The sequence below is a fragment of the Mesoplodon densirostris genome, chromosome 4 (genome assembly GCF_025265405.1).
Source record: "Mesoplodon densirostris isolate mMesDen1 chromosome 4, mMesDen1 primary haplotype, whole genome shotgun sequence".
In the NCBI taxonomy this organism is placed as follows: Eukaryota; Metazoa; Chordata; class Mammalia; order Artiodactyla; family Ziphiidae; genus Mesoplodon; species Mesoplodon densirostris.
Genome location: NC_082664.1, coordinates 148,328,898 through 148,356,408, shown reverse-complemented (window position 1 = coordinate 148,356,408; position 27,511 = coordinate 148,328,898). Strand labels below are relative to the sequence as shown.

Here is a 27,511-nt window from a genome sequence, read left to right as displayed (position 1 = left end):
TATAAAGCCTCCTAATGAAATGGTTCCAAGGCCTTCTTTCCCATGAAATCACCAAATCTGTATAGGATGCTCTAGAGGGAAACCACGCCCCATTCACTGGTGCCTTTTTTGGGTGGGGGTGCACACTGTGTGGCTTGTGGGAATCTTAGTTCCTGGACCAGGGATCGAACCCGTGCCCTCTGCAATGGAAGCACGGAGTGCTAACCACTGGACCACCACGGAAGTCCCCTTGGTGCCTCTAGACATATACAGTCATTCTGTTTTGTAATATGGTATGGAATATTTCATAAATTTTTCTTTTCTGCCCGTTTTCAAAACCTTAAAACTAGCTAGCTGTCTAGAATGTGCTCCTCCCTTCTCTGCTTCAAGCTGAGGTCCCCCTGGGCGGTAGGCAGCAGGTGGGTGATGGCTCGGCCAGAGGGCAGCAATGGAGGGCTTAGGCCTTGACTGAGCCCCACACACAAAGAACGCTGTGTAGGCCAGCACATAAACAAATAACCTCTGAGAAAACAAATGAGAACAGCAGGATCTAGCCAGCAGCCTGGTCAAATATACTTACAGACATTAAGCCCCCAACAAGGTCAATGGCATGAGGATCATCGTCCTTAGCATCGAATTGTGGTGAATATAATTCAGTGGTTCTTAGAATTTCCAGCACACGATCTAAGGCTTCTGTCACAGGCATGGGACTGCTTTCCTGGGCAGCACTGATGATATTGATTGCCTATAATATGGAAAGAAAAAGACCTGAGTTTCATAATCTTAAAGACACTGGGAAAGCAATCCAGAGAGTCAGGCTGGCAGTGGGGTTCAACGCTGACTTAAGGCTCGTTAAAGTGCTCATGTCACACATCCTCTCTCTTCAGACGAGGCAGCTCCACACAACTAGGAGAGCATCGTTATTGTTGTGGGTCCCTTCGTGGTTCTTCTTGCTGAAAACAATTAACCAGGAGAACAAGGGGCTTCCATGCTCAATGGAGACCGACCACAAACGGTTTCACCTTGGTGATGGGCGCCTCGATCTTCATGGAGTGTATCCGGGCCATGGAGGAGCGCCGTCTCTGGCTGGAAACTGTGGAGAGATCACGTGACACAGAAATCAGGGTGTGCACAGCCTTGGGTATCTGTCTCCCTTCCTGCCCCAGGCCCCACCCAGCGTGCTCAGCTGCACAATGAAGGGGTAGGACCAGAACTACCTGGTCGCTGAGCTTCCTTCCCATCCTCACAAGCCTGGGATTCTGGCATCACCAGCTCTGCCTCCTTCAGTCCTAGGCACTAGGATGCACGTGCGGCCACAGACTGAAATTCTGAGGTCACAGGCCAGAGAGAAAACAGAGGAGACAATCTAGCAAGTCAAGGCCAAACAGTTAGCCTCTTTTTGGGTTTCTAACAATAAGGCTTTATAATTATTCAGCTTGCTGCTCTCCAGGAGTGAACATGTTCTGAAAGACAATGCCACAGAGGCTCCTTGTTTCATATATGGCGGGAGCAAAAAATACAACTCAATTAACTGAAATACACGAATTTCTGGTTCAATTTTTCAAGGCATCCTTTGGTGCTTTCCACTGTTATGCTTAATCTAGATGGATTAGGTAAATATCTTAAGTGAGGCAGGCAGCAAATCTTAGACTCTAAAGTTTGTTAATTTTTTGTTGCTTCTGTCAAGATCCAGTTCCTCTGGGGTAGGGAGAAGCCTGGGCAGTGAACTGGCAGGAAAAAATATTCACATAGTGTTCTGTGTCTCTCCCTGAAAGCCCCACTGTCAGGCCAAATGCTGTTTACCAAAGGTCTTAAAGGACCACAGACTGTTCCACAGCCTGATGCGTCAGCCTTATTTTACCAAACTGGGGCCCAAGGAGAAACAACCAAGATTAACCAACTCAGGGGCTCTCAAATGCTCTAAATTTCAGAGACCAACAAAACTCCTTAAATCTAATTTTGGTGATCAGCACATGATTGCCGTCTTTCCATTTTACCCAACAACGTCATTAAACCAAAAATAAAAACCACTATTCTATCACTATATCATAAAAAGACCTGTTCTCATTTAAAAATATAATGAAAGTGACATATACTTATAAAGACCAAACAATAGTGTGAATGCAATAAAGTAAGAAAAAGAAATAAAAGGTACAAAGATTGTGATGACTGTGTATGCAGAAAGTCTGAAAGAATCTACAAATGCTACTCTTATAATCAATAAGCTAGTTTATCAAGGTTACTGGGTACAAGGTCAATACACAAAAAGTCAATTATATTTCTATATACTAGCAACAAACAATTGGAAACTGAAATAAAAAACACCATTATGACAGCATCATAAAAATCAATATTTAGGAATAAATCTAATGGAAAGATATGTAAGATTTATACACTGAAAATGCAAAACATTGCTGAGAAAAAATAAAAGACAACCTAAATAAAGACAAAGAGCATGTTTATGTTTTGAAAGACTCAGTATTACCGAGATTTCAATTTTCCCCAAATTGTTCTATAGATTTAAGACACTCCCAAATAAACTCCCAAGAAGCTGTGTGTGTGTAAACTAACAAGCTGATGCTAAATGTTATATGGAAATGCAAAGGACCTAGAATAGCCAAGATAATCTTGAAGAACTTTATACTACCAGATATCAATACTTACCATATGACTGTAGTAATCAATCATGGTATCGGTGCAAGCAAGGACTAACAGAACAATGAAACAGAGTCCAGAAACAGGCCATATATTTATAGTCAACTGGTTTACAATAATGATACTACTGCAAAAGATGGTTTTTCAATATGGTGATGGGCCACCAGCTGGGTTTCCCAGTAGGAGGGGATATTAATCTTTGATCTCTACCTTCACTAGATGTAAAAATTAATTTGAAATGGATCACAGACCCAAAGTGAAAGATAAAACAATAAAGCTTCTAGAAGAAAACATGGGGATATTCTTCATGACCTTGGGATAGAGAAAGATTTCTTAAACAGGACACAAAAAAGCACTAGCTATAACAGAAAACACTGATAAAATGAACTTTAAGATTCATTAAGAACCTCTGTTCATTAAAAGACTATTAAGAGAGTGAAAAAGCAATCCACAGACTAAGAACAGTACATTTGGAATACTTATATCCATATCTAGAATATAAAAAGAATTCCTACAAACCAACAAGAAAAAGATAAACCCAATGATAAAAATGGGCAAAATATTTGAACATCACGTCACAAAAGAAGATATCCAGTGGGCAGTAAGCATATGAAAGCGGTGCTCAACCTCATTAGTCATCAGGAAAATTGAAGTTAAAACCACATCCAGTAGAACAGCTAGAGTTTAGAACACTGGTATAACCAAGTGTGGGAGGATGCAGAGCAACTGGAACTCTCATAGATCAGTGATGGTACATGGTACAACCCACACTGGAGAACTGTTTGCAGCTGCACAAAGGCCCAGCAATTCCACTCCTAGGTAGGAGATGAACACACATGTCCACACACACAAAAAATACTTGCATAAAAATAGTCACAGCAGCCTTACTCTGAACAGCCCCAAAGTGGAAAGATGAACACAAAGGGCCATTAATGAGAGAATGGATAAGCAAACTGTGGCACAGCCATACAATGGAGTACTACCAAGCTATTAAAAAGAACGGTAGCACCTAGCAACAAGGATGAATCTCAAGAACACTAAAATGAGTGAAAGATGCCAGACACACAGAGAGTGCATACTATACGACTCCATTTCTATGAAGCACAAGAAGAGGCCAAATTAACTTATGGTGCAAGAAATCGGTGGATGCCTCTGTGTGGTGAAACATGTGCGCAAGTGCAGGCCTGCATGTGTGTATTTTCTGTATCTATTTTTGGCTGGGTGGTTACAGTCTATACAGTTCAATGTACAGAACTGTCAAAACCTATTGAACTCAACACTTAATATGAATTGTATTATATGTAAATTATAAGTCAATTAAAAAGAACAGTGGTTAAAACCCACAAACATTAAAAGTGTTTAACTCTCAAAAATACAGAAATGGACAAAGTAATCCAAAGGATGAACAGAAGTCAGAGTGTGGCAGTAAAGACAGTTCGGGTCACGAGTGACCTCGCCTCTGCTCTGCTGTGCCCGAGGGCCATGACCATGAGGGCCACAGTGAGGACGGTGACAGCTGCTGCCATGACCCTGGCCAGGCACCACGCTCACTCATTTCATCCTTACGTGGTCCTCTGTGGACAGCATAATGATCCCCATATGATGATGAGGAAATGGAAGCACAAAGGTCTACCCCCAAGGTTGCACAGAAAGTAGATGAAGCTGGGACCTGAATCAAAGCAATGCTGAGGCCGAAGTCCACACTCTTCCCTGTAACACCACTTTGCTCCCTGTCCTTGCAGCAGGGGTGGGATCCGTTTCGTATTTCCAGTGCAAGGGACACACGGCATATCTTCCAGTCCTCACGAGAAACCCATGAGAGAAGTGAGGCACTGGATCTCCACTGTAACATCTGCAAAGTTTTCGCTGTTTATCTAGTAACAATCAGCTCCCTATGCTTCCCAATTCATCTGAGTCAAAGAAAGTACATAGCTAGCAGTAATATTTGCCTCCACACTACCTACAGATAATTGTCATTGCAGTTTTAAAACTCCTAGATCATTCAGGCCACATATCTACATAACCATTAAAAAATCATATTCCACTTAGAACTTAAATAATATTTGCTGATGAAAAGTCTGTCACATCCCCAAATGCAGCTCACTTACTTCCCCACCAAAAGGTAAGCTTCCATGGCAAATTGCAACCCACAATGGAATATATCGTTGTTAACTTCCAAATGCATTACTCATACAATTACAACAGATAAACTGACATCTGCTGTTACAGTTTATAGAAAATCAACTAGAGGACTTCCCTGGTGGCGCAGTGGTTAAGAATCCGCCTGCCAATGCAGGGGACATGGGTTCGATCCCTGGTCTGGGAAGATCCCACATGCTGCAGAGCAACTAAGCCCGTGCGCCACAACTACTGAGCCTGCACTCTACAGTCCACGCGCCACAACTACTGAAGGCCCGGTGTGCCTAGAGCCCGTGCTCCACAACAAGAGAAGCCACTGCAATGAGAAGCCTGCACACCGCAACGAAGAGTAGCCCCCAGTCGCTGCAACCAGAGAAAAGCCCATGCAGAGCAACGAAGACCCAACTCAGCCATACATACATACATACATAAGTGAATGAATGAATGAATGAATGAGTGAATGAGTGAATGAATGAATGAATGTATTTTTTTAAAAGAAAATCAACTAGAGAACAGATGGTAAAATGTATCTTTTTTTTTCTTTATTCCCTGACTCCATCAAAAGGGTCAGAATGGAACCCACTGGCAAAGGAGTTGGGGGTGAGGGAGAAATGGACACAGACTGCTAGAGAGTCCCCTTCCCTCTCCTGAGCTGGAGGGGGGCAGTGACCCAGAGATAAGACTGGGGAGGGAGTGTCGCACGTCTCCATGGGCTCAACACTCACAGGACCGCGCTTTCTCCTCTTGTCTTTGTCACCTACCTTTGCTTGTTCGAGAGGCAGCGGTTCTGACATCTCGTGAGCTTTCTCTCCTGTCGTTATGTCTGCCTGACTGATTATCTGTGGAAACAATTAAATGACAAATTACCTCTGCAAAGGGATTTTAACAACATATTAGGAAACTTACCAATATAAGAGTCTAAAAAAACAAAATTGAAGCATTAGAATACCATTTAGGATGCCACAAAAATCAACGGAGTGCACAGAGGTGAAGACTATGAACAATTACGTTTTAAGGGAGGCTGACCTTCTCAAAATGTCCCACCTGGTACAGTCATAAAGTAGTGCTTTTCAGTTTCCAGATTATGTAATCACAGAGTCCCATGATGCAAAAACTAGCAGAAATGAACTCAAGAGAATTTCACCTATTGTATTTCTATGTAATTGAATAAAGTGGTGGGGAAATTTTGATCTCCATCCACCCTTGCCCCAAAGGAAAAAAAAACTTTTTTGTATTTTTTTCTACAATACAAGCTCTAAAATGTCCCCGGGAAGAATGTGCCTCTCTTTGGGAGGGTAGTACAGGAGCACTAGTCTGGGGTGTACTTCTCGGCCCCCTCTTCCCGTGGATGGCACCACTGCATTTCAAGGCCCAAACAGGGCTTGTCTTCGACTCCTCTCTCCCTCACTCCATGCCAATCAATGACAAGGCAAAGCTGACCTTCCTTCTCGTGCCCTCCTCTGTGCACCTGCCGGGTGTCACACGTGGTGGCAAGCCTCTCCAACCTGTCCCCATTTCACAGACGAGGAAACTGGGAGCCGCTGTGCAGACGAGTGAGCACACAGCTGGTGCTCGAGCTCAGCTCTCCGCACCTGCAGCTTCTTCTGTCTTCTCTGCCTTCTCCCGGCTTCCTCATCTGGATTCCTGCTCACAAACAGGATCCAAAGGCAGGCCCTTGGTACTCTTCCCCACCATCTGGAACCTTCTCCACTTGCTATCTGCTACCTTCTCTTCCATGTGGGCACTAGCAGTGACCTTGTCAAGGTCACTGATGACCTCCCTGTTGCTATATCTGAAGGACACGATTCAGTTCTTACCTGACTTGTGGTACTAGACACAACTGATCTTGCTTCCTGGAGACTCCTGGTTTGCACAAGTCCAACGCTGGCTTTCCTTGCATCTCTTATTGTTCCTTCCTAGTTTCCATCATGATTCATTCTCTCTTCCTCAGCACCCCTGGTGTTCCCAAAGGTTCAGTCCTCTTAGCTCTCCCTCTCAGACAACGCAATCTCCTCAGGAGACCTCATCCTTTTCTATAGCTTTTCCTAATTCCTGTGTTGCTGTCTTAATCCCAGGCCTTTCTCCTGAGCTCCAGACTTACATCTTAACTGGCCACTCGTCACCTCCACCTGGACACCTTCAGGGACTTCACACAGGCTCACTACCCAAGTGAACTCAGTATCTTCTCCTCAATCACTGCTCATCCCAGGTTGCTGAACGGCATCTACCTTTTTGCTTAAGTTGGAGACAAGTCATCCATGACTCCTCCTTGTTTCTTGCCCTCAAGTGGTCAGATAAGTCTACGAATTCGACCTCCTAAACACCTCTTTAATCCACCCCTCTCTGTCCCTGTCCTGGCTCAGACACCTGTCATCCTCCTCTGGATTGTAATGACAGCCTCCCTGATTGGTCCTACCGGCCCCAACCTTGCCCCCTTCGACCCATTCTCCACAGGCAGCCAAGTGATCCTTCTGAAACAAAAATCTGATCAGATCACTCTCCCAATTAAAACATTTTAATGGTTCATCACTGTTTTTAGGATCAGATTTAAATTCCCCAGTGTGGCACCCAGAGTCCTGTGATATCTGGACCTCCTCTCTCTCCAGCCATCACGAACTATTTATGATGTGCTAGTTCACCTCCCAAACCTCTCTGCCTTGGTGCAAACTGCTTACCCCCACCTAGAAATGCACCCCTCCCCTGACGCCTCCTTCACCTGGTTAACTCTCGATCCTCTTTGAAGATGCAGGTAAGATGCGGCTCAGGTATCATCACCTCTGGGAAATCCTGCCCTAATGCCTCACCCCCAACACTGCTGGTAACCGCCTGCTTTACTGACTTGACTGACTTCCTCACCATCTGTGAATGACACGAGGGCACTCAACAAACATTTACTGGGCACCTATCACGTGTCAGGCTCTAAGCCAGGCGCTAGGGGTGTGAGGATGAATATGGTATGGCCCATGCCCTCAAAGGGGGTAGTCCGGAGGGGAACAAACGCGGGTGAACTAAGAGTCAGTCGTGATGCTGGAGAGCAAAAGGAGCCCCAGGAGGAAGGGGCAGGTCTCCTCTGGGAGGGGGGCAGAGAGGAGATGAGCCATGTTTTGCAGCTGGAGGCCGGCAGAGGAGGAAGGTACTTCTTGGAGGAGGGCGCTGCCTGCGCAGACCGGGCGGAGCTGGCTGGAGGGAAGCAAGGAGCAACATGTCCCAAGGCCAGGGATGTGGCAGGAGTGGAGGGAGGCGAAGCAGGCTTGAACCTCTACTCAGCGTTTAAGTGACTCCCCTAAGGCAAGACCAGACCTTCCTGCGACTGCCGTGTTCAGCCCGCTGCTCTTCCTCTGAGTCCCTGAAGAGTTCTGCTGCTGGTTCTTAAAGCGCCTCCACCTGCCGGGCTGCTGCTCCTGCAGGGAGGGCCGAGGGAACCTCGCGGCAGGGTGACCTTGACCTCTCAACCAGCCCGCAGCCTGAAGGAGCCTGCGCACAGGCCCTCCTGCCTCGAGAAGGCTCCACACCCACGACTGATCCGAGGACTGACCCGAGACCTGAGGCAGCCGCGCGCCACAGGAGGGAACGCTCAACAGGCCTCGGCCGCCCACGACTTCACGTGTCTGCGTTCAGCTTCCTGTTCCAGAATATTGCAATCCTTCCGCACTGCCCATCTTTTTAGGAGAGGAAGGTTAGCAGGGTTTCCTTGGCCTGCTGGGCAAATCCAGGAGACCCTGGAGAAGCCGTGAGGAGCAGGAACCATCCTGCAGCCCCGCGAATGGGCAGCCTCCATCCCAACACCAACGCCAACGCCGTGGTCCCCCGGGAGGAGCTCCGTTTCGGGTACGAGGAAGCTGAGAATCAGGTTGCTTGTATGACTTGCCCCAAAGTCACTCTGCTGGGAACAGACTTCCAGAGAACTTTCTCAGACACTCTCAACCGTCCAAGCCTTTGAGGAGGGCCTGCTCTGCACCGGGACACCACCTTCCCCCGCCTCGGGGTCTCATCGACCCCACACTGCCAAGCCTCCAGCCGCGGGCTCCCTGCGGCCTCGCACACGGGGAGCTCCCTCCTCCTGCTCCCGAGAAAGCTCACTTTCTCCAGGTCCAGAGTAACACTCCTTTCAGGTCTGCCCAGCCCCCGCCCTGGCAGCGCACGAGAACACCTGTAAAATACGCTGAAGCCCTGCTCCGCACCACCCGACCCGGAACCTGGCACGTTGCTGGCAAGGCCCTTCCGGACCCCCTCCTCCTCCCCTGTGCTACCCATCCCCCTACTAAGAAGCACAGAAAGCAGGCTTCGCCATGCAGAGACAGTCACTTGGCCTGGCACATGGTGCCCGTGCACTGTTTTGGATGAATTATGCCCTGGCCTGTTTTCTCTCCTCTACACGATGGCAATGCTGGTATTCTCGTCTCTGGTCCCTCCTTCCATGTAATCTGTTACATACAGGCTCTAAAAGCTTCTTAGAGCTCAGGTGTCATTATACTATTCCCTTGCTCAAAAATCCTCAAGCTCCCACTGCCTACCGATGAAAATCCTAATTTCCCACCTAGCATCTAAGGATCCTTCACCATCCCAACTCCATTCCACGCTGACCTTTTTTATACCAGTCAGAATTTTAACCCAGCTCTTGCTCTTTCTAGAACACACTCTGTACTTTCCCTGTTCAGTAACTGTATTTATTTCTGGAATGCTTTTCCTCTCACACCCATCTTCTTACTCAAATCCACCTCTCCCAGTCTGGAACTTCCCTCTCTTCCTCTGCCTTTCTCATCCACTAATGATCACTTCTTATCACTTGCTATGTGTCCCTTCGTGTCAGTAAGTCTCTCCTCTTTTCAGATTAAAGCCTGGTTACTCTTGGGGCGCCCACAAGAACTGTTCCAGCATGTGCTTCAGAGCTTCTGGAGTTGGCCATCTGGACTTGAGTGCCAACTCTACCACTTCCTAGATGGATATCCCTGGGCAAATTATGTAGCCTTTCAGTTAGTTTCTTTATCTGTAACAAGGGAACCTCATCTATTAAGTGTCTACCCCTCTGGGTTATTGCAAGGCTTCAACTAAATACACCGTGAGTTAAGCACTCAGCACAGTGCCTTGTACACAGTAAACACTCAGAAAAACATGTGGGAAACGCTCCTAGAATGAATGAGTGAACTGTGCCGGTACTGCTGAAAGCACATCATCAACAGCTGAAGGTATGGAAGACAAAGTCTTCTCCCTGGAGACTCTTACAGACTAGCTGGGCAACCAGAGCACTGTCTGGGCATGGCAGGGTGCTGTAAAGCGTCCACACAGGCTGGATGGAGAGCCTCTGGCATGGAGCCGGAGAGGACCTGCACCATCACAGGTAAGGGCCAGAGTAGGAAAGTGGCTTGCTGAAGCCATGATATACGCTGGAAGGAAACAGGTGATTCCGGGCCAGGGAAAAACATCTGCAGTCACGTAGACATGGAGTGAGCAGATGGTGTCCAAAGCACATCAAGTCCTCACGAGACGGATACGACGTGAGGCGGGTCTGATGGGGTCCACCTACCTCCCCGTAGACTGGTGGTGAAAGCATCCCTGTTAAAGCACTGTAGTCTGATACCAACACAGTTGCCTCTTCGAGCACAGATCATGCCAACAAACCACACTCCACTCAACACATCTTCACATAAGTTCATGAATTGGAGGTGACCAGTTCTCTCCCCACAGGCTGAGACCCACCCCAGGACACCTGTCAGATTGCCCACCTGTGCTCGGGTCCTCTGACTCATAAACCAGCCTGGGAGTCAGGGAGAGAAATGCTGCCACGGTGCTAGGAAAATACAGTCCCACCTACGCAACAGACAAGCTCGTCAGAGGCAGGACCTGTTTTTATTTTTTTATTTTTTCAAAAGCTCAGTGAACCCTAAGAATGAATATGGGGCACCATACCTGTATGAGTGTCAGACTGAACACATTCAGCTATTTTCGTAGCCTAAAAATGAATTTTAGAAGCCATTAGTTCTGAGTGCCTAGTTATACAGTAAGGGAAATCTTGCTGGGTCCCTGGGGTCCCAAGGGCTCTCCTTACATACCTTATTGTTGCCATTGCACGCTCTGACAATGGACACATAGTGTCTAATTTTTCTGCAAGTAGAAAACAATGTATTATTTCTCTCCTGGCTCTCTATTCTGGTGGATATCTAGCTAATTTTTCATTATGAAAGGAGCATCTCTCTTTCACAATACATACAATGCCTGGAGGAGAGCAGTTCTATTGTGTGTGGCCAAGGCCACCAATAAACAAACAAGAGTCTACAAGCATCCTCTGGTGTCTCTGTAGAAGAGAAGTTGACTCTTCAGTAAAAACAACAAAATCCTTCTGAGTCATCACAACACACAATAAAAAATACCTAGGTTTTAAAAATGTACTACATGTTAACCAACCCAAAGCCTCTAATTCCTTAACATGTTTTCAGTTTCACAGCCCTTTCTACTGATGCTCTTCTTCAAGTTTCAGCAAACAATCTGCTCACAGTCATTCATGGAAACAGCCACAGGCCACACTGGGGCCGAATGTGCGAGTCTAGAACAAAGGAACCGGGGCTTATCTCAGAAGATGCTGACTCTCCTCATTTATTCTTGGTTTTTCAGATTTTCCCTTTGGTAGTCCAATCCCTACAGTTATCCCCCCCAAATTTGGAAAGGCCATAAAAAGGTAGAGAATCAGAACAGAGAGCCCACACAGAGCCGTCTCCCTGAGGCAAATGCCAGCTGGCAGCAGAGCCTGGGGACCAAGCACGTGGGCCACGCGGTCAACGCAGAGGCCTGTAGCCCGGCTCTGCTGAGCACTGGCTGCTGGCGGCTGGCGGCTGGCGGCTGGTGGCCGGACTCTGGGCCAAGCCTCACCTCTCTAAGCCTCAGGTTCCTCATCTGTCAAACAGAGACGGTCACAGTGCCGACATCATGGGGCTGTGGCCAGGATGAAATGAAGTGACATCTACCAGGCACTGAGAGCCTGCCCAGGGAGGGAAGGGCTCACGGACAGCGGCAGTTGTTACAACCATCATCGCTACACATCCTCCTGGTCTTTTTGTCCTTCTTTCATTTTTATGACTGAGAGCATACACTAGGTATGATTTTACATTTTGACTTTTGCATTTATCAAAAACATTTTCCCCTATAATTTAATTTTCTATGATCATCATTTCTAATGGTTGTGTATTTTATCGTTGGGTATTCTACAGTTCACATTCATAATTTTCCACTGTTCGTATTATTTAAGATAGATTCTGAGACAAACCATATGACATTTTCAGGCTCCTGATATACAACGCCTTCCAATCTGTGGTCACATCTGTTTCATATGCGTTTCCATAAATGAGAGTATTTAAAATACTTTTATCTAATTTGATAGTTCTGTGCAGAAATAACACATAGGCTATCAAATTAGATAAAAATCTTTTAAACATAGGGAGTCCACCAGTGAGTGTTCTTAGCACACAGCTCAGTAAAGTGCCATTCAGATTTAAATACTTGAGTCTTTTATGTGCTCACACAGCTTAAGACTGTCGGAGTCTGGCGGCTCTGAGTCACCAGCTGGAGGGTCAGGCTGTGACCATGAGGAAGCCACCCTGGAAGGCCATTCTTTGATGGTACCTGACCTTGTTACAAGTCTTTCTTATAAATTTCTGCATGTAGTTCTCAACTTACTTAAGTATTCAAAGCAAATTTTGCAATAAGCCGAACATGGTATGTTGACTGAAGTACTTTTTTTTTCCACTTACCCTCCCTGTCCAATGACAGGTAGTATCTTCACATTTTGTTGTACATTATCTCCGTTTTTCTCTTTGGCAGAGCAAATTCCTTGCCATTCCTATAAGTGGAATGTAGGCATCATTATACATTGTGTTCAAAACAAAAACCCAAAAGCATTTTCCACCTCAGGTTTCCACTCCTTTACCATGGCCACTAAAGCTATTAGGATAATAAAATCATCCCAACCTCAAAGGCAATTTTGGGTTGACAATTCTTTCTCAACCTCCCAAGTCCATCTCCTCCTAGACTGACAACAAAAGCCAGGTCACCACAGTCTAAATGGTCATATGTTTTCAGTGGCTTTCTGCTGGCAAGAGAGGCCCTGGGCCCATGAATGAGGAGCACTCTTTCTCGTCCAGGTTCCTCCTCTCACAGCTCCTACCTGCCGCGGCGGTGGGGGAAGTGTGGCCTCTGCCCCTGCATTTGGGAGGGGGAGAGTCTCACACTGGGGCAGAGAAGGGGCCACCCTCTGTGTTGTGTACCCTCTGCAGGTAGGGTGGGGATAATGAGGTAACAGCCAGGACTGGGCTCAGGCAGAAAAACCAAGTGAGACCTTAAAAGCAGAGCTGCCATTTCAGAACGGAACTGCAGTGGGAGAGCAGGTATGCCCAGGCCATGACCGCAGTGAGCAAACAGGGGCTACAGGTGGCTCCCCTACTCTGAGGGTGGTGGAGAGAAGCGTGGGACGGAGCTGGGTTTTTTTCCTCTCCCGTTGCGGAGCACAGGCTCCGGACGCGCAGGCTCAGCGGCCATGGCTCACGGGCCCAGCTGCTCCGCGGCATGTGGGATCTTCCCGGACCGGGGCACGAACCTGTGTCCCCTGCATCGGCAGGCGGACTCTCAACCACTGCGCCACCAGGGAAGCCCCGGAGCTGGGTTTTGTGACCACCTAAAACGTTCTGAATTTCTCCAAGAGTCACCAAGGTCCTTAAGCTAGAAAAATCCCTAAAACCCACTGTAGGACCTTGAACTCCTAGGGTGTTTCGTACCCTTCTAGACCTTCCAGAGTCCCACAGGAGCTAAAGCTGACCCAGGTGGGAAGGGGAACACCATGGCAGCCTGGCTCAAGCCTCCTGTCCATATTCTTACACAAAGTCAATTCTGAAATCTATGTTTGGGGCGTGGTGACCTGCATGCAAATGCTAATGGTAAAATCTCATCTTCAGACTCCTCTGGGAAAGTGGATCCAAGAGAAACCAGGACACTGACAGAAGCAAAGGATGGTTACCGAGGCTTCCTGATGTCCTTCTGAAAACAATGGGCGCCAAGAAAGGACTAAATTAAAAAACAGCCCAAGAGCCCAGCTAGGTGCTTACTTGCCCTGGAGCAGAAGGGAGGTGTGGGCCTTCCTCACTACAGTTCTGAGGGGAGAGCGGCCTGTGCCCGAATTGGGCAAGGACTAGACAGGGATCCCTGGGCAGGAATCTGGAGCCTGTCCTCCACACCCACAGCCCCATGCAGCCACCAGAGAAGGCTTCAGCAGACAGGTCTAAGAGTTACTTCTGAAGCTCACTATCAAGAGAAATACGGGAAGCTGACTGAGGTGATATTTGCAAAACTCTGTGAACATACCAACCACCACTGAACTGTATACTTTAAATGGATGGAGTGTATGGCATGTGAATTATCTCTCAACAGAGCTGTTATATAAAAAGAGAGGGAAAATATGGGAGACCAATTCAGTCAGTCAATCAGCACTTCAAAACACATATTCAGGATTTTCTCCTCCAATCCTTTCTGAACAGAGTGGGTGGCTGCCAGCTACCAGGTCAAGGTGTAAGAAGCCATGTCAGCCAGAGCTGGACAGTCCAGCTAATGGAGGACAACTTAGCCAATGACTCTGCTATGACGCTGCTTAGATAACAGAGTTGCCTGTAAGTTTTCCAGTCAACAATGGAAACAAAAAATATTCACTTAACACAGATCATATTTCTTATCAAAAATACATCAAAAATCGAAGTTTCAGTTCCTAAAAATAGTAAAGTCCTACCTAGAATGCTGTTATGAAGATTAAATCTGGTAACACACATAAACTCTTAGCCAAGTCCCGACACACGGCAAATGTCCTGTAAATGGCCTGTTTGGTTTCGCACAGGTGTCTGTCTGTCTCTCTCAGGCTGAGCTCCTCTCAGAACTACACTAAGGCGTGCACCTCCCTTCTACTCTGGGGCAAGCTCAGCACCGAGCTGGACTTCGCTGACTACCGAGACAGTTCCTTCTTGGCGGGTGCCCACTGCCTTAAGAATTAAATCATCACCATCCAGCTGTCCTATCCCAGGGGCCAGCACTGTGCTGACAGGTGGTAAACAGTCAAAGAACACTTGGGGCTTTTGTTTACTGAATGGAAAAGTGAGGCCAAAGTCAGATCACAGAATCCTAGCACCCAGGATAAGGGACTTGAGCTCTACACACAGGGAGTGACATGATCAAAGTGGTGATCTGGTGAGACAAATCTCCAGTAGCGTAGGTTGCACTGGCCAGAAGTGGAGGGTCCTGGGACAGGGAGGCCTAACTGCATTCAGCCACCGCCGTCTCAGGGTGTGGGAAGAGGGCCCTGAACACGGTCAGGCCCAGGCAATGGACCCTCAAAGGCAGGGGTTTAACAGACATCAAGCCTTGGTGATGGATTTGATGGAGGGGACTAAAGGGTAGGGAGAAACCAAAACCATTCCAGGAATCAAAGTCCAGGCAACCGTGTGGATGGTCAACGAGCAGTAGACAGCAGAGGTGGAGGGGGATTGGGCTTTTTGTTAATGGGGGATGAGAGAAAATCACCGTTATACAAGGTGATACCAAAATGACAGCAGGATGTTGAAACAGACCTTGGAAAAGACGCTGGGGCTAAAACTGGGAAGGTGGAAGACATCTACGCAGAGCAGAAAAGGTGCTCAACAACAAAGGGAGCTTTCTGAGGAACCAGCAGGGGACAAAGAGCCCTGGTAAACCTGGGAGGAAAGAGGTGGTGGAAAAGTGGGAGAAGAGGGGAGGCGGCGAGGGAGGAAAGCTCCTGGGGAAGGTAAAAGGTGTGAAGAGCTAAAGGGCTCTGCAACTGCACATCATTATCAGAGGCAGCCAGCCGGGCAGCCGACATTCCTTCAGCACCTGCAAGACAGTTACTGAGGGGAAAAAAATGCAAAATTTCTAAAAGAGAAGAGCCAATATAAGGCTCAGGTATCTGAGAAGACAGGAGGCCAGGGGTTCTAGGGCCCTGACAGATAGGAGGAGAGCCAAGAAGGAAACATAAAGGGAGGAAGCAAGCAGGAGTGTGGGGCTGAAAATCAAGGTGCCTAATAGTATCAGTTTTACCTGAAAGGGGAGCCAGTGGCTGAGAACAGGAGGCAGAGGAGGTTTATAGAGAGTGGTGTGCGCAGTATTTTCTGTTTGAACATCATCAGAATTTCTCCTCTGACTCCAAGGATATCCAACTGGTTGGACACCTAGAATCTGACATTCCAAAGCCCCTCCCGGTCATCTGACCACTTCCAAAGGCTCCATCCTGGCTCCCAGCACATGTCTGAACTCTCTCCACTGACCATGGTACCACTGTTTGCCAAGGGCTGGCTGATTCTCAACAAGCCCTTCTTCTCCTGAGGGAGACTTGATTAGAAAGGTCACATATCTTTCTCCTCAAAAAACTGCCCAGCTAAGTGGTCTGTCCTGCTGCAGTGTTGCCCGTGAACCAGCAGGGTACCAACAAAGGACAAACAGCAGCTTTTGCACTCTCCCCAAGAACTTGCAATCATGCAAAACAAATGCCCTGGTTCCTTTTCTTTTTTTTTAAACATCTTTATTGGAGTATAGCTGCTTTACAATGATGTGTTAGTTTCTGCTGTATAACAAAGTGAATCAGCTATACATATACATATATCCCCACCTGGTTTCTTTTTGAAATAAAGCAGTATAGAGGTTGACAATGCGATAACCTTTCGTGTTCTCTGTTCATAGCAAATACAGATTTTAGAGAACATGTGTCCTGCTGTTGAGGCCCTTTGCACCTGGTGCCCAACGGCACACCTCAGGAGGCAAGACGCTGCTCACAGGGATCTGGGTGAATCCCAGGGCCTACAGCTAATCCACTGGGTGCCCCCACCCCCATCTCAACTTGCTCTCCTCACTGCAAGGGCCGCTACCAGATCAAGGAGCCTGAGAGCCACCATCTGCTTCACACCCTGGTCAACCTCACAACAGAACTGCTGGCTGGACCAAACCGCCAGGACTGGGGAGGCCATGGTAAAGCCCCTCAAAGGTTGCAGGGGTCTGGAATGGCTGCTGTTCTGGAGCTGCCTTCCAAGGACACCCCTCTCGGCCCAGGGAGGGAACACTGGTGGGCCTGAACACCTAAGGGTCTGTCTCTTCATTCATCTCAGCCTTTGTTTCTCTATCCAGAGGGCCTGCCACTCTCTCTAGTAAGAAAATCATCATCCTCAACAGAAAAGCTGAAGGCAAAATAGGATTCAAGCAGTGCCCATTTTTGTGATTCCCCTGAGAGTGCATTACTGGGCCCCGCCGCTGGCCTGTTCTTTCCCTGTTCTCACTGCAAAGCCATCTTGTGTGCTCAGAGCCGCGGGAAGGCAAAGGACACCAACCCACTCACAGTGTATTCCGAGGGGCCCAAGCCAAGTGGGGGTATAAGCTTTGCATAACCCTCCTGCCCCCTCTGGCAGACTGCCCTTGTGTGCTAAGGGACAGGCACGGGCCAAATGCCACAGGGAAAGGGCATCACTTCCACAGGGCCTCCAGATAGCCAGCAAGAGAGCAGGTCACCGATTTTTCAAATGTTCTGAATGATCAGATTCATAGTCCCAACTTCTAAAAGTTAAAAAGAGCCCAGCAGAAAACCCTAAGAATGACTATGGACAGCAGTAGCCTTTTCCTTCCCATCATATTTTAAAACCTAATAACAGTGAGGTGCTGTCAGAAGCCACAGTTCAGAGACAGAAAGAACCTTTCAGACTGAGCCTGCCTTGCTTTGTCTACCCCTTCAGCACCAGGGTGCTGTAACTTCTCACATCACAACGCAATGACTACTTTTATCTGTCTGTTTTGCACCCTGGAATGAGTTCTCTAAGGGATTTTTGTTTTGCCCTTCTTTCTATACCAGAACCTAGCACACCTGGCATTCAAAAAATGCTGAATGAATGAACGAGGCTCAGAGAACTGATGGGCTCCAATGTGTTCTGAGAATGTGTTAACTCACTGGCAATCCTTTACCCAGACCATTTGCCAACAGCTACCACTTAGAAGATCAATTATTAGAAACATCAACTTACTCACTTCTTACAAAAATGAAAACAATGATGTTAAGTGTCAAAGTTACTCTTATTGGCTGGTCAGGTTTTATATACTTTCTTGGCCTCAATTTCCTCATCTGCAAAATGGGCATAACAGAGATAACACTACCTACACTTCCCCAGGCTTCTGGGAAGAGTGAGACTGAGATCACCTGGCTCTAGCAGTGCTCAGTGAGCGCTAGGTCTCCTTCCTTCCCTCTTTGTTATGTGAGAGTAACAAGGGTAGTGACCTCTTACTTACCTTGCCTATCCTGATGCATGAATTTATAGTATCGAGCAAATCAGCCTTTTTTTCATTTACAGGCACTTCTGCTAAATCCTTCCCTATTAATTCACCTGACTCATAGCCCATTGTTGTTTCGAATGCTGGATTTGCATACTGGGGGAAGACAAAGGAAAAAACATCATGTGAATTAAAAGAAATTTTGAAAAGAGGACAATCAAAGATGTTCAACCTAAACCATCATATTTTTCCCCCAGAAAGCCCAGGAGCCTGGCGCTCACTACGACGGTTCTAAAGCCACAAGAGCACAACCCCCGAAAAACCGTGGAGTCTGGAGAAGCCTCTGCTCCGATGACACCGGGCTGGGCTTGCTGCCTTGTCCTCCTGGGGCTGCAGGGAGGGCAGCAGGCCCACTCCACGGAAACACCAGCAGAGGAAAGAAGCTGCACGGAGACAGACCCAGGGCTGCCACAAAAGGGCTGTTGAGATTACGATACAGTGGAAGAAAGCACCAGACTGGGAGTCTGAAAACCCAGGGTCTACTCCCACAAGTCACTTAACCCCTCCAAGTCTCAGTCTGCACATCTGTTTAATGGGAATGAAACACTTATTTCGCCTCTCCCATATGATGCAAATGAATAATGAGTTTGGAAAGCAGGCTATGAACTAGGAAGTGTTTACAAATGCAAGGCTTTATGGTTAAGTTTCAAATAGGACTGTAAGACTAGAAGAAAATGTATGGGAAAGCTGTGCATGTGCTAATAGGAATAACAAATAATGACGATGATAAAACAATCATCATACTGTTTAAGGTTTGTTTTCCTTGCTAGGCACTGTAGTAAAAGCACTTCACACACAGTAACACATTTAATCCTCAGAACATCCTTACAAAAGGTAAGTCGTTGTTAGCATTAATATTATTCCCATTTGTACAGATGAGACAGCAAATTCAGACAGATTAAGTCACCTGCCCGAAGATGCCCAGCTAGGAAGGGGCCGAGGCTGATTGGAAGCCAGGCCTGACTGATACCAAGCCTGTGCCCTCGACCACCAGCCAGTGTCGCCTGTCTGGGCACCATCCTGTATACTAACATCATCAACTCTTTACCAAGAAAGTCACTAGTTAGATTAAAGTGAAGAACTGGAGTGCTCAGAACTAAAATCAAAGTGGGGCTCATTCTCAGACAAAAGGAACATTCCTCTGGCACAACTCTCTCTTTTGCTGTTATATGAAAATACATGTTACCGGTTTGCTGTTATCTGAAAGCCATGTTATCTTCAGTCACTTATATGAAGCCACTTTTCTAATAATGGATAATTTGTGAAGTAATTGCTAGTTTATTTTTGAAAATTTGAGTAGTTTCTAGTAAATTTCTATAGGTGTAAACTATCTTCAAAAGCAGTAGGAAAGGTAAGAGCGTGCAGCCCTTATGGACAGAGCCTCTCCTTGCTGCAGCAGTCTCTCTCTACCCCACTCCACCACAGAAACAATCCTCTGGATAAAAGTCCCTCCTTGCTAAGTAAATAAATATGCAAAAAAGTGAGAAATAATAAATGCTAATGCCATATTTCTACAGAATATTTTCTAGCACGTTAAGCAATTATTGGAACCTTTTCTTACCTATAGGGAACTTATTTTAAATTATATATTTTACAGATTTTGTTCTGATAATCCTCTAAGGAAAAACTGGTCCCTTGAACTTCAAAGAGAGGAAAAAAAAAAAAAACATACTGAAGGGGTTCAATCTTAAAAATGCAAACAAACCAGAAATTCAGAAGGACAAACTTCCAAAACAACAAACCTGTACAATGTGGTCTTCACTTGTAATTTCAATTGCTTCTTGACTTTTTTCTAATGCAGTGAACATTGAGTTACAAGCCCTTTATGAGTAGAAAAGAAAAAGGACTGCTTAATGTAAATATTATAAAATGTAATACAATCTTGGAATATTACATTAACTTATTTAAATGTGTTCTTTGATTATAAAGGTAACTAATGCTAACTCAAGAAAAAGTAGGGGGAAATAGTAAAAAGCATAAGGAAGAAATAAGCGCCTCCTGCAACCTCGGTACTTGGGATCATGACTATACACAATTTGGTGCCTTTCCTTCATTCTAAGGACAAGTGGACCAGGTGGAACACACCCCAGGGTCAGATCACAGCCCTTCGCTGGCTGTGGGACATGACTGAACCTCCCTGGGTCTCAGCCTTCTCACCATCTGAAGGGTCCTCGTGAGGACTCAATGAGAAAATGGAGTCAAGAACCCCACACGAAGCCTGGTAGAAAGGAGGCAGCCCATCATCTGTAGCTATCACTTTCAACAAATTCTTTGCACAAAACTGGGATCATCGGGATCATGAGCTTTGTTCCCTGCTTCCACTTAGCCTTATACTGTGAGCATTCTCCCTTGTCCTCAGTGTTTGAAAACATTTTTAAATTGCACGGGTAACAAAGGTTTATTTTTTAAAAATTAGAAAACAATAATAAATGAGATACTACATCCTACCCACTAGGATATCTACAATCAAAAATAGAGATAAAAACAAGTGTTGGTGAGGAACCCTCATACACTGCTGGTGGGAGTGTAAAATGGTGCAGCTAGCTGCTTTGGAAAACAGTCTGGCAGTTCCTCAGGCTGTTAAACATAGAGTTACCATATGGCCTAGCAATTTTACTCCTAGGTAGATACCCTACAGAAATGAAAACATACGTCCACACAAAAACTTATAGCCCACAGGTGGAAACAACCCTAAAGTCCATCAACTGGTGAATGGATGAATAAAATGTGGTATATCCATACAATGGAATACTATGCAGATATAAAAAGAAATAAAGCCCTGATGCGTGCCAAAATATGGATGAACCTTGAAAAACATCACGCTAAGTTAAAAGGACCACATATTGTATGATTCTATTTATATGAAATGTCCAGAAGAGGCAAATCTATGTATATAGAGAAATTAGATTAGTGGTTATCTAGGGCTGCGGGTAATGAAAATGTTCTAAAATTGTGGCAATGGTTGCACAATTCTGTGAATACATTAAAAGCCACTGAACTGTGTACTTTAAATAGGTGAATTGTATAGAATGTCAATTTTATCTCAATAAATCTGTTTAAAAATAAATGAGATTAAATAATCTGAAATCCCAACACCTACGCATATCAACTGGTGTTCTAGGCAATTTCTTGTGTAAATATACATGTAATACATATACATATAAAAATAGGATCATACTCTACAGTTTTATCATCTGCTTGTACCACTGAACCATATACATTAATATCTTTCCATATCAATAATTAGTTCCTTATCATCACTTTTAATAACTATATAATATTCTATTGTAAAATTATACCATAATTTAGTCAAACAAATTCTCCATGACTGGGGAATGCATTCAGTTTTTTTCTTGTATATGCCTCAGAAGATGAAAAAGAGAAAGCAACTGTCTACTTGTTCATAAAGTGCAGAGATTACATTTATAAAACCAATAATTACAATGCCTTTACTTTATTCCTGGTATTACTACACTGTCTAGCTAAATAAGACAAAGCAGCTTTAGCCAATAAAAATTAGCTCTTCTTTCTTGGCATATAAAAATCAAGAGAATTACCTCAATAAAGCTGTTATTTAAAAAAACAAGAACCAAAAAAACAATGAGAAGTAAGTTCCCACCTCTGATATAACAAGCTTGGAGGAGATGGATCTGTGAGAAGCCCTACTGGGTTTTATCACTCTTTTTTAATTTTTGCAGATCTGGTAAATACAAAATGGTATATCATTTTCATTTCTTTGGTTACTAGTGAAGCTGAATATTTTTTTTCATGTTTATTGGCCATTAATATCTCCTACAAACTGCTTGTTCACAACATGTCCTTTTAAATTTTTTCTACTGGGTGTTTCCATTTTTAAACTTATTCATCAAAGCTCTTTACGTATTCAGGATATTAACCTACCTGTCCTGTATGTTAAGAATGTATTTTTCCCAGTTTGTTATTTGTCTAAATTTTTAACATTATTTAAGGTATACTTACTGAGACAAGCTTAACATTTTTATGTTGTCTAATCTGATTCTCTTCCTTTATAAAATCTGGCTTTCACACCATGCTGAGTTTAAAAAGACTTCATTATCCAAATACATATGTTCACTTACATTTTTAGTACTTATGTGGCCACACTTTTTAACATTATGCACACTGGAATTTATTTTGGGACTGGGTGTGAGATCGGGATATAACTTAATTTTCTTTCCAGTTAATAAGCTGTCACAATTCTATTCATTGAAAAGTCCACCCTTTCCTGTGTGGATTTAAATTGCCATGTTGAACACATATACTTATGTTCTTAATTCTTAAATTCTTAAATACACGCACGTCTATTTCTAGACTTTACATTCTAGTTTACTGATCTAGCAGTAACACAAAGATGCTTGTTATAGCTTTTTAGTGCATTTTAATATCTCTCAGAACAAGTCTTTCTCTATTGCTCCCAATTCTCTAGCCCCACATTTCCCCCTTCCCTTCATTATCAATATTTTCATATCTCCCTTTATAGTGGACATCTCCCTTTGGCTGTCAGCTGGTACACAGAGAACAAAGTAGAGCATGAGGAGAGACAATGAGTGCAGTTTTGAAAATGGGGGTTACAACCTAAAGGACCACCTTTGCCATGTGCTGCGTGCGAGATCTTGGATGTAAATCAGTTAACCTCCCTGGGTCTCTGTTTTTGCATCGTGATTCGTGATTTGATGAAATAAGCTCTAACATCACCCCCTGCTCCACAGTTCCGTTCTCCTCTCAGAGAGGGCAGCAGCCCAGCTCACTGTGGGAGTGCTGCAGCCAGGCTGCGGAAGACCCAGGAATGAGAAGGAGGCAGGCCCAAGGCCAACCATCCATCTCAAGTTTCCCTGAAAACTTTGGCAATAAAAAGGAGCTCTTTTGTAGACCTCACTAGCCCTGAAACATCTCTGCTCAGCAGCACTTCTTTGCTACCTCACACTTCATTTCATTTTGTCTATGAAGTATTTTCTTCTCTGCATGTGATACCCTGTGCTGGTCCCTACCAACGTTAATACCCCAAATTCTAATCCCCTTTTCTCTGCCTTGGGCACATACAAACAGAATGATTTCATTCTCTCTTTGATCCTGGTAAAGGAAATGTTAAAGAATAGTAGACCACCCAAGGAAGAGACCTAGGATGATAAAGAGCTACTGACATTTTTTTCACTTCTGTCAACCTCATATAATTTTACTAATTTTTCTGCTTTTCTCACTCTACAAAGAACAAGGTTTCCACTCATCAGTTAAAAAAAAAAAACTGTTTAGCAAGAGCAAATTACAAAATGCTTATTGTAGAGAAGAAAACATGTCACCTACCAGAGATAATAATGTTAATGGGTTGGGTGTATGTGTATATTAAAAGTAATTTTTTAATTAAAAAACAAAACAGATAATTCAGTATATATACTTTTGCATCCTGCTTTTTCATTTGCTATTATTTTGGTGCCCCATCTTTTTTTTTCTTTTTTTGGCCACGCCATGTGGTTTGTGTTATCCTCCCCGACCAGGGATCAAACCCAGGGCCCCGGCAGTGACAGCGTCAAGTTTTAACCACTGGACCGCCAGGGAAGTCACCACTGGAGCCCCATCTTTAAATGCTGAGTCTCCAATCACTAACATGACCACCTATTAGACATCCAGGCAGACTCTGAAAGCATTTTGTGAGGAGAGATGCCTTCCCACCACCCCATCCCATTTCAGCAGGAGGTCAGTTACAACCAAAATGTAGCCGCCCACAACCGAAGTCCTCACTTGCAACAATGCTCTGTGTGATATGGTCGACTTACCAGAAGCAGCAGAATTACCTGAGTTTCAGCTGTGGGCGCACCAATCCAAACTCCATCTGGAGCAGTTCATTGTAACAGGCCATGGCGCTGGGGTTTTCTACATACCTCTACAAACAGAAAGGGGATTTTGTGGATAAACAAATGTGCACCTTTAAATGATTAAATACATATATAAAAAATAATTCTTTCCAACAGGATTCTCAACTTGGTACCTGAAATCTAAAAAATAATTTATCTTTCATGATTAACAGGAAATAAGAGATGAAAACTTATGGGTACCAAATCAGCTTTTAAAAAATAGTACTTGCACATATCTGAGAATATATTAAGAAACCACTGAGTTGTGCACTTTAAGTGGCTGAATCGATCAACTATACCTCAATAAAGAGAAGAAAAGGCAGAAAGAAAGAAGGAAGGAAGGAAGGAAGGGGGGAGGGAGGGAGGAAGGAAGGAAGGGAAAGAAAGGCAGAAAGGGCAAGGTATTTGCTGGAAAGAGAAAAAAATAAAATAATTTTTAAAATAAATTAATTTAAAAAACTATAGTATACTATAGTATAACCATTTAATGGAACAGCATGCAGCTATTATACACACACTTATATGGAATGATGTACGAGACACACTGTCAAGTAAAATGAGGAAATGGAAAATTGCATTATAATTATTTTACATTTTTATAAAAATATTATGTCAAGTTTAAAATAAATAGCTGAATTACATGGTATATGAATAGTATCTCAATAAAGTAGTAAATAAATGGAATTAGAAAAAAATAGGCCTTCATTCCTGGGCATATATCCAGAGAAAACTATAATTCAAAAAGATACATGCACCCCAACGTTCACAGCAGTACTATTTACAAGAGCCAAGACACGGAAGCAACCTCCTAACAGACCATCGAGAGAGGAATGCATAAAGAAGATGTGTGTGTGGGGGTGTGTGTGTGAGTGTGTGTGTGTGTGTGTGTGTGTAGTATGTACAATGGAATATTACTCAGCCATAAAAAAGAATGAAATAATGCCATTTGCAGCAACATGAATGGACCTAGAGATTATCATACCAAGTGAAGTAAGTCAGACAGAGAAAGGCAAATATCATATGATAACACCTATATGTGGGAATCTAAAAAAAAATACAAATGAACTTATTTACAAAACAGAAATAGACTGACAGACATAGAAAACACACTTATGGTTACCAAAGGGGAAAGGATGGGGAGAGGGATAAATTAGGAGTTTGGGATTAACAGATATACACTACTGTATGTAAAATAGGTAAACAACAAGGTCCTACTGTATATCACAGGAAACTATATTCAATATCTTGTAATAACCTTTAATGGAAAAGAATCTGAAAAAGTATAAATATGTATATATATATACATATGTATATTTGTATATATATATGACTGAATCACTTTGCTGTACACCTGAAACTAACACAATATTTAATTCCACTAAAAAAAAACTTCAAGAAGAAAAAGAGTGCTTAAGAAGGCTTTTCTTTCACTGCCTTGAAGTAAGAGGATTTTTGATGTCTACATGTCACTAGCAGAGCCTAGAATATACAGAAGGAGGAAATTTATTAACTAAAGTCCTGTCTATATTAACTTTCAGAGTCTATTCACTTATTCAAGAGCAATATGTTGTCCTCTTTCGAGCTGAACAAGCTCACGGTAAGCAAAAATATGCTTGCACATCTCTTTGCAGCTGAGTTTCAGAGGTAACTCGCACTCAGGCAACATTCTCCTACAGTCACTTCAAACAGCAGCTCAACTAAGCTGACAAAGGATTACCCTCCACAGCAGAGGTACTGGCAGAGCCATGGCTTTGCCCAGGTCTCTCTTACTGCTGTGGACAGTAACTGTTTTGTATAATAACCTTTACATAATGGAAACATCTCAACGAAGCAAATTTACATGGGAATGGGAAACCTGAGCACCACCAAATTACGTATTTCATGAAGACATCTTACAAGTCGCTACGTTCTGTCACGTAGTTAGATTCAGATGTAAAAAAATATTTGTGAACATTTACTCACCCCTATTTCTGTGAACAGCTCTTGCTTTCACCTGCTCAATACATGGATAATATCTGACTGAGGAGGAAGCTGAGGCTAAGAGGCAGGACATCTGCAGGCCACTATCGACAACCAAAGCCAGACCAATCTAGGGGACAGGGCCCCTTGTGGAGCTCCTTCTACTGCCAGTGAAGGCAGATATCCCTGTTTGAACAGTGCTCAGGGTCTTGTCATTGTGTCAAGAAACCTAAAAATCCAGCCCCAAGTTCATGCCTTAAAAGCTGTATGATTCTCAATGAGGCCCTTAACCTTCCTGAGCCTGCTTCCTCACCTGCAAAACAAGACACCCTGCTCCACCAGACGACCATGAGAAAGCACTCTAACTGTAAACTGTTGCGCAAACATAAAGCGCAGTGACTGCTGTCCCCTGGGAGGGAAGGCAAGGCCTGCTGGCCATGGGCATGATGATTCCCGGGCCTGCAGGCCAAACACAGCCCTTCTTACCCACAGAAGTCTGAGAGAGGTGACATGCCTACCAGCTCCCTGCTGCTGAGAGGGGAGGAGAGTGCTGGCCCTGCTGCTCACTCCTCAGTCAGCCAGGAGCCCTCAGGCACGTCCAGGAACACTGCCCATCTGCAGAGGCGCCCACTGTGGACCAGGCAGGAATAGGGAGGAGAGATTTCCGGGTATAGTGCTTGTGCCACTCCAGTGGACAAGGGGTGGGGGACTTGAGATGGACAGACGTCTCCAGCTGTCCACGCGCTTGCCTGGCTTCGCCTGCTCTGCAGGTGACATCTTGGGACACGGAGCCATGTGTTTTATGTGTCATGGCCTCCCATGCATGCAACCAGAGTTTTCACTGGGTGTGAATGTGCATATCCAAACTTCTTTACCCCAAAGTTAGACATCATGGCTAAAAAACAAGCACATGTGACTAGAAGTACAGCATTTGCTCCTGCTATCTGCCCCTCCCCCTCACTACCTCTGCTTTGTTCTGTGTATCTAAATATCCTGTCTTTCCTGCCCTTCTCCAACTTTCATTCATGTCCCAAGGATTCCACAGGGCATGGAGGGTGGAGAAGGGCAGCAGGTCCAGGGATCTTCAGGCATCAGGCCGCTATTCCCTCTGCTTGAACAGCAGCTGGTCTCCCCTCCCCAACCCATCCCACAAGAGGGGCCGGGGCCACAGTCCTGCAGACTCCTGAGACAACTCAGCCTTGCTTTCTCCAGAGCATACCACGCCCACCTTGCTGGGCCCCACCCAGTGGTTCTCAACCCTTGGCTGCATATTAGAATTCCTTGCAATCTTAAAAAATAATACCAACGTGCAGGCTCCTCCCCACACCAACTGAAACAGGGTCTCCAGGGAAGCCTTTCAGGGGGTTCTAACCCACAACCAGTGTTGAGAGATACCAAACCCTAACCTTCCAGATTTTAGTCAGCAAAAGCTCAGCCGCCAAGTCCAACTGAGGAGGCAAGTAGGTCTCCATCCATCCATCCTGAACTCCTGAACTATGGCCAATCCACAGAATAGCTGACTGCCCCCTGAAGCCCAGAGTTCTCACTGTGGTGATGGCTTTCAG

At 44.9% G+C, this 27,511-nt stretch overlaps 1 protein-coding gene across 6 annotated transcripts in view; it reads right to left on the bottom strand.

Moving 5' to 3' along the window:
* The window catches only part of PDE8A (phosphodiesterase 8A), a 148,825-nt gene that overhangs the window by 31,499 nt on the left and 89,815 nt on the right, over window positions 1–27,511 (bottom strand). For 4 of the 6 annotated variants that reach the window (XM_060097460.1, XM_060097465.1, XM_060097461.1 and 1 more), the window contains 9 exons: window positions 23,928–24,016; window positions 19,863–19,941; window positions 18,079–18,216; window positions 12,516–12,604; window positions 10,824–10,875; window positions 10,681–10,723; window positions 5,535–5,612; window positions 987–1,072; window positions 560–724 (listed from right to left, as the gene is read on the bottom strand). In XM_060097460.1, coding sequence (XP_059953443.1) covers window positions 560–724; window positions 987–1,072; window positions 5,535–5,612; window positions 10,681–10,723; window positions 10,824–10,875; window positions 12,516–12,604; window positions 18,079–18,216; window positions 19,863–19,941; window positions 23,928–24,016 — 819 coding nt within the window. The remainder of the gene's footprint in view (window positions 1–559; window positions 725–986; window positions 1,073–5,534; window positions 5,613–10,680; window positions 10,724–10,823; window positions 10,876–12,515; window positions 12,605–18,078; window positions 18,217–19,862; window positions 19,942–23,927; window positions 24,017–27,511) is intronic. The other 2 variants (XM_060097462.1, XM_060097463.1) reach the window with 1 other exon arrangement.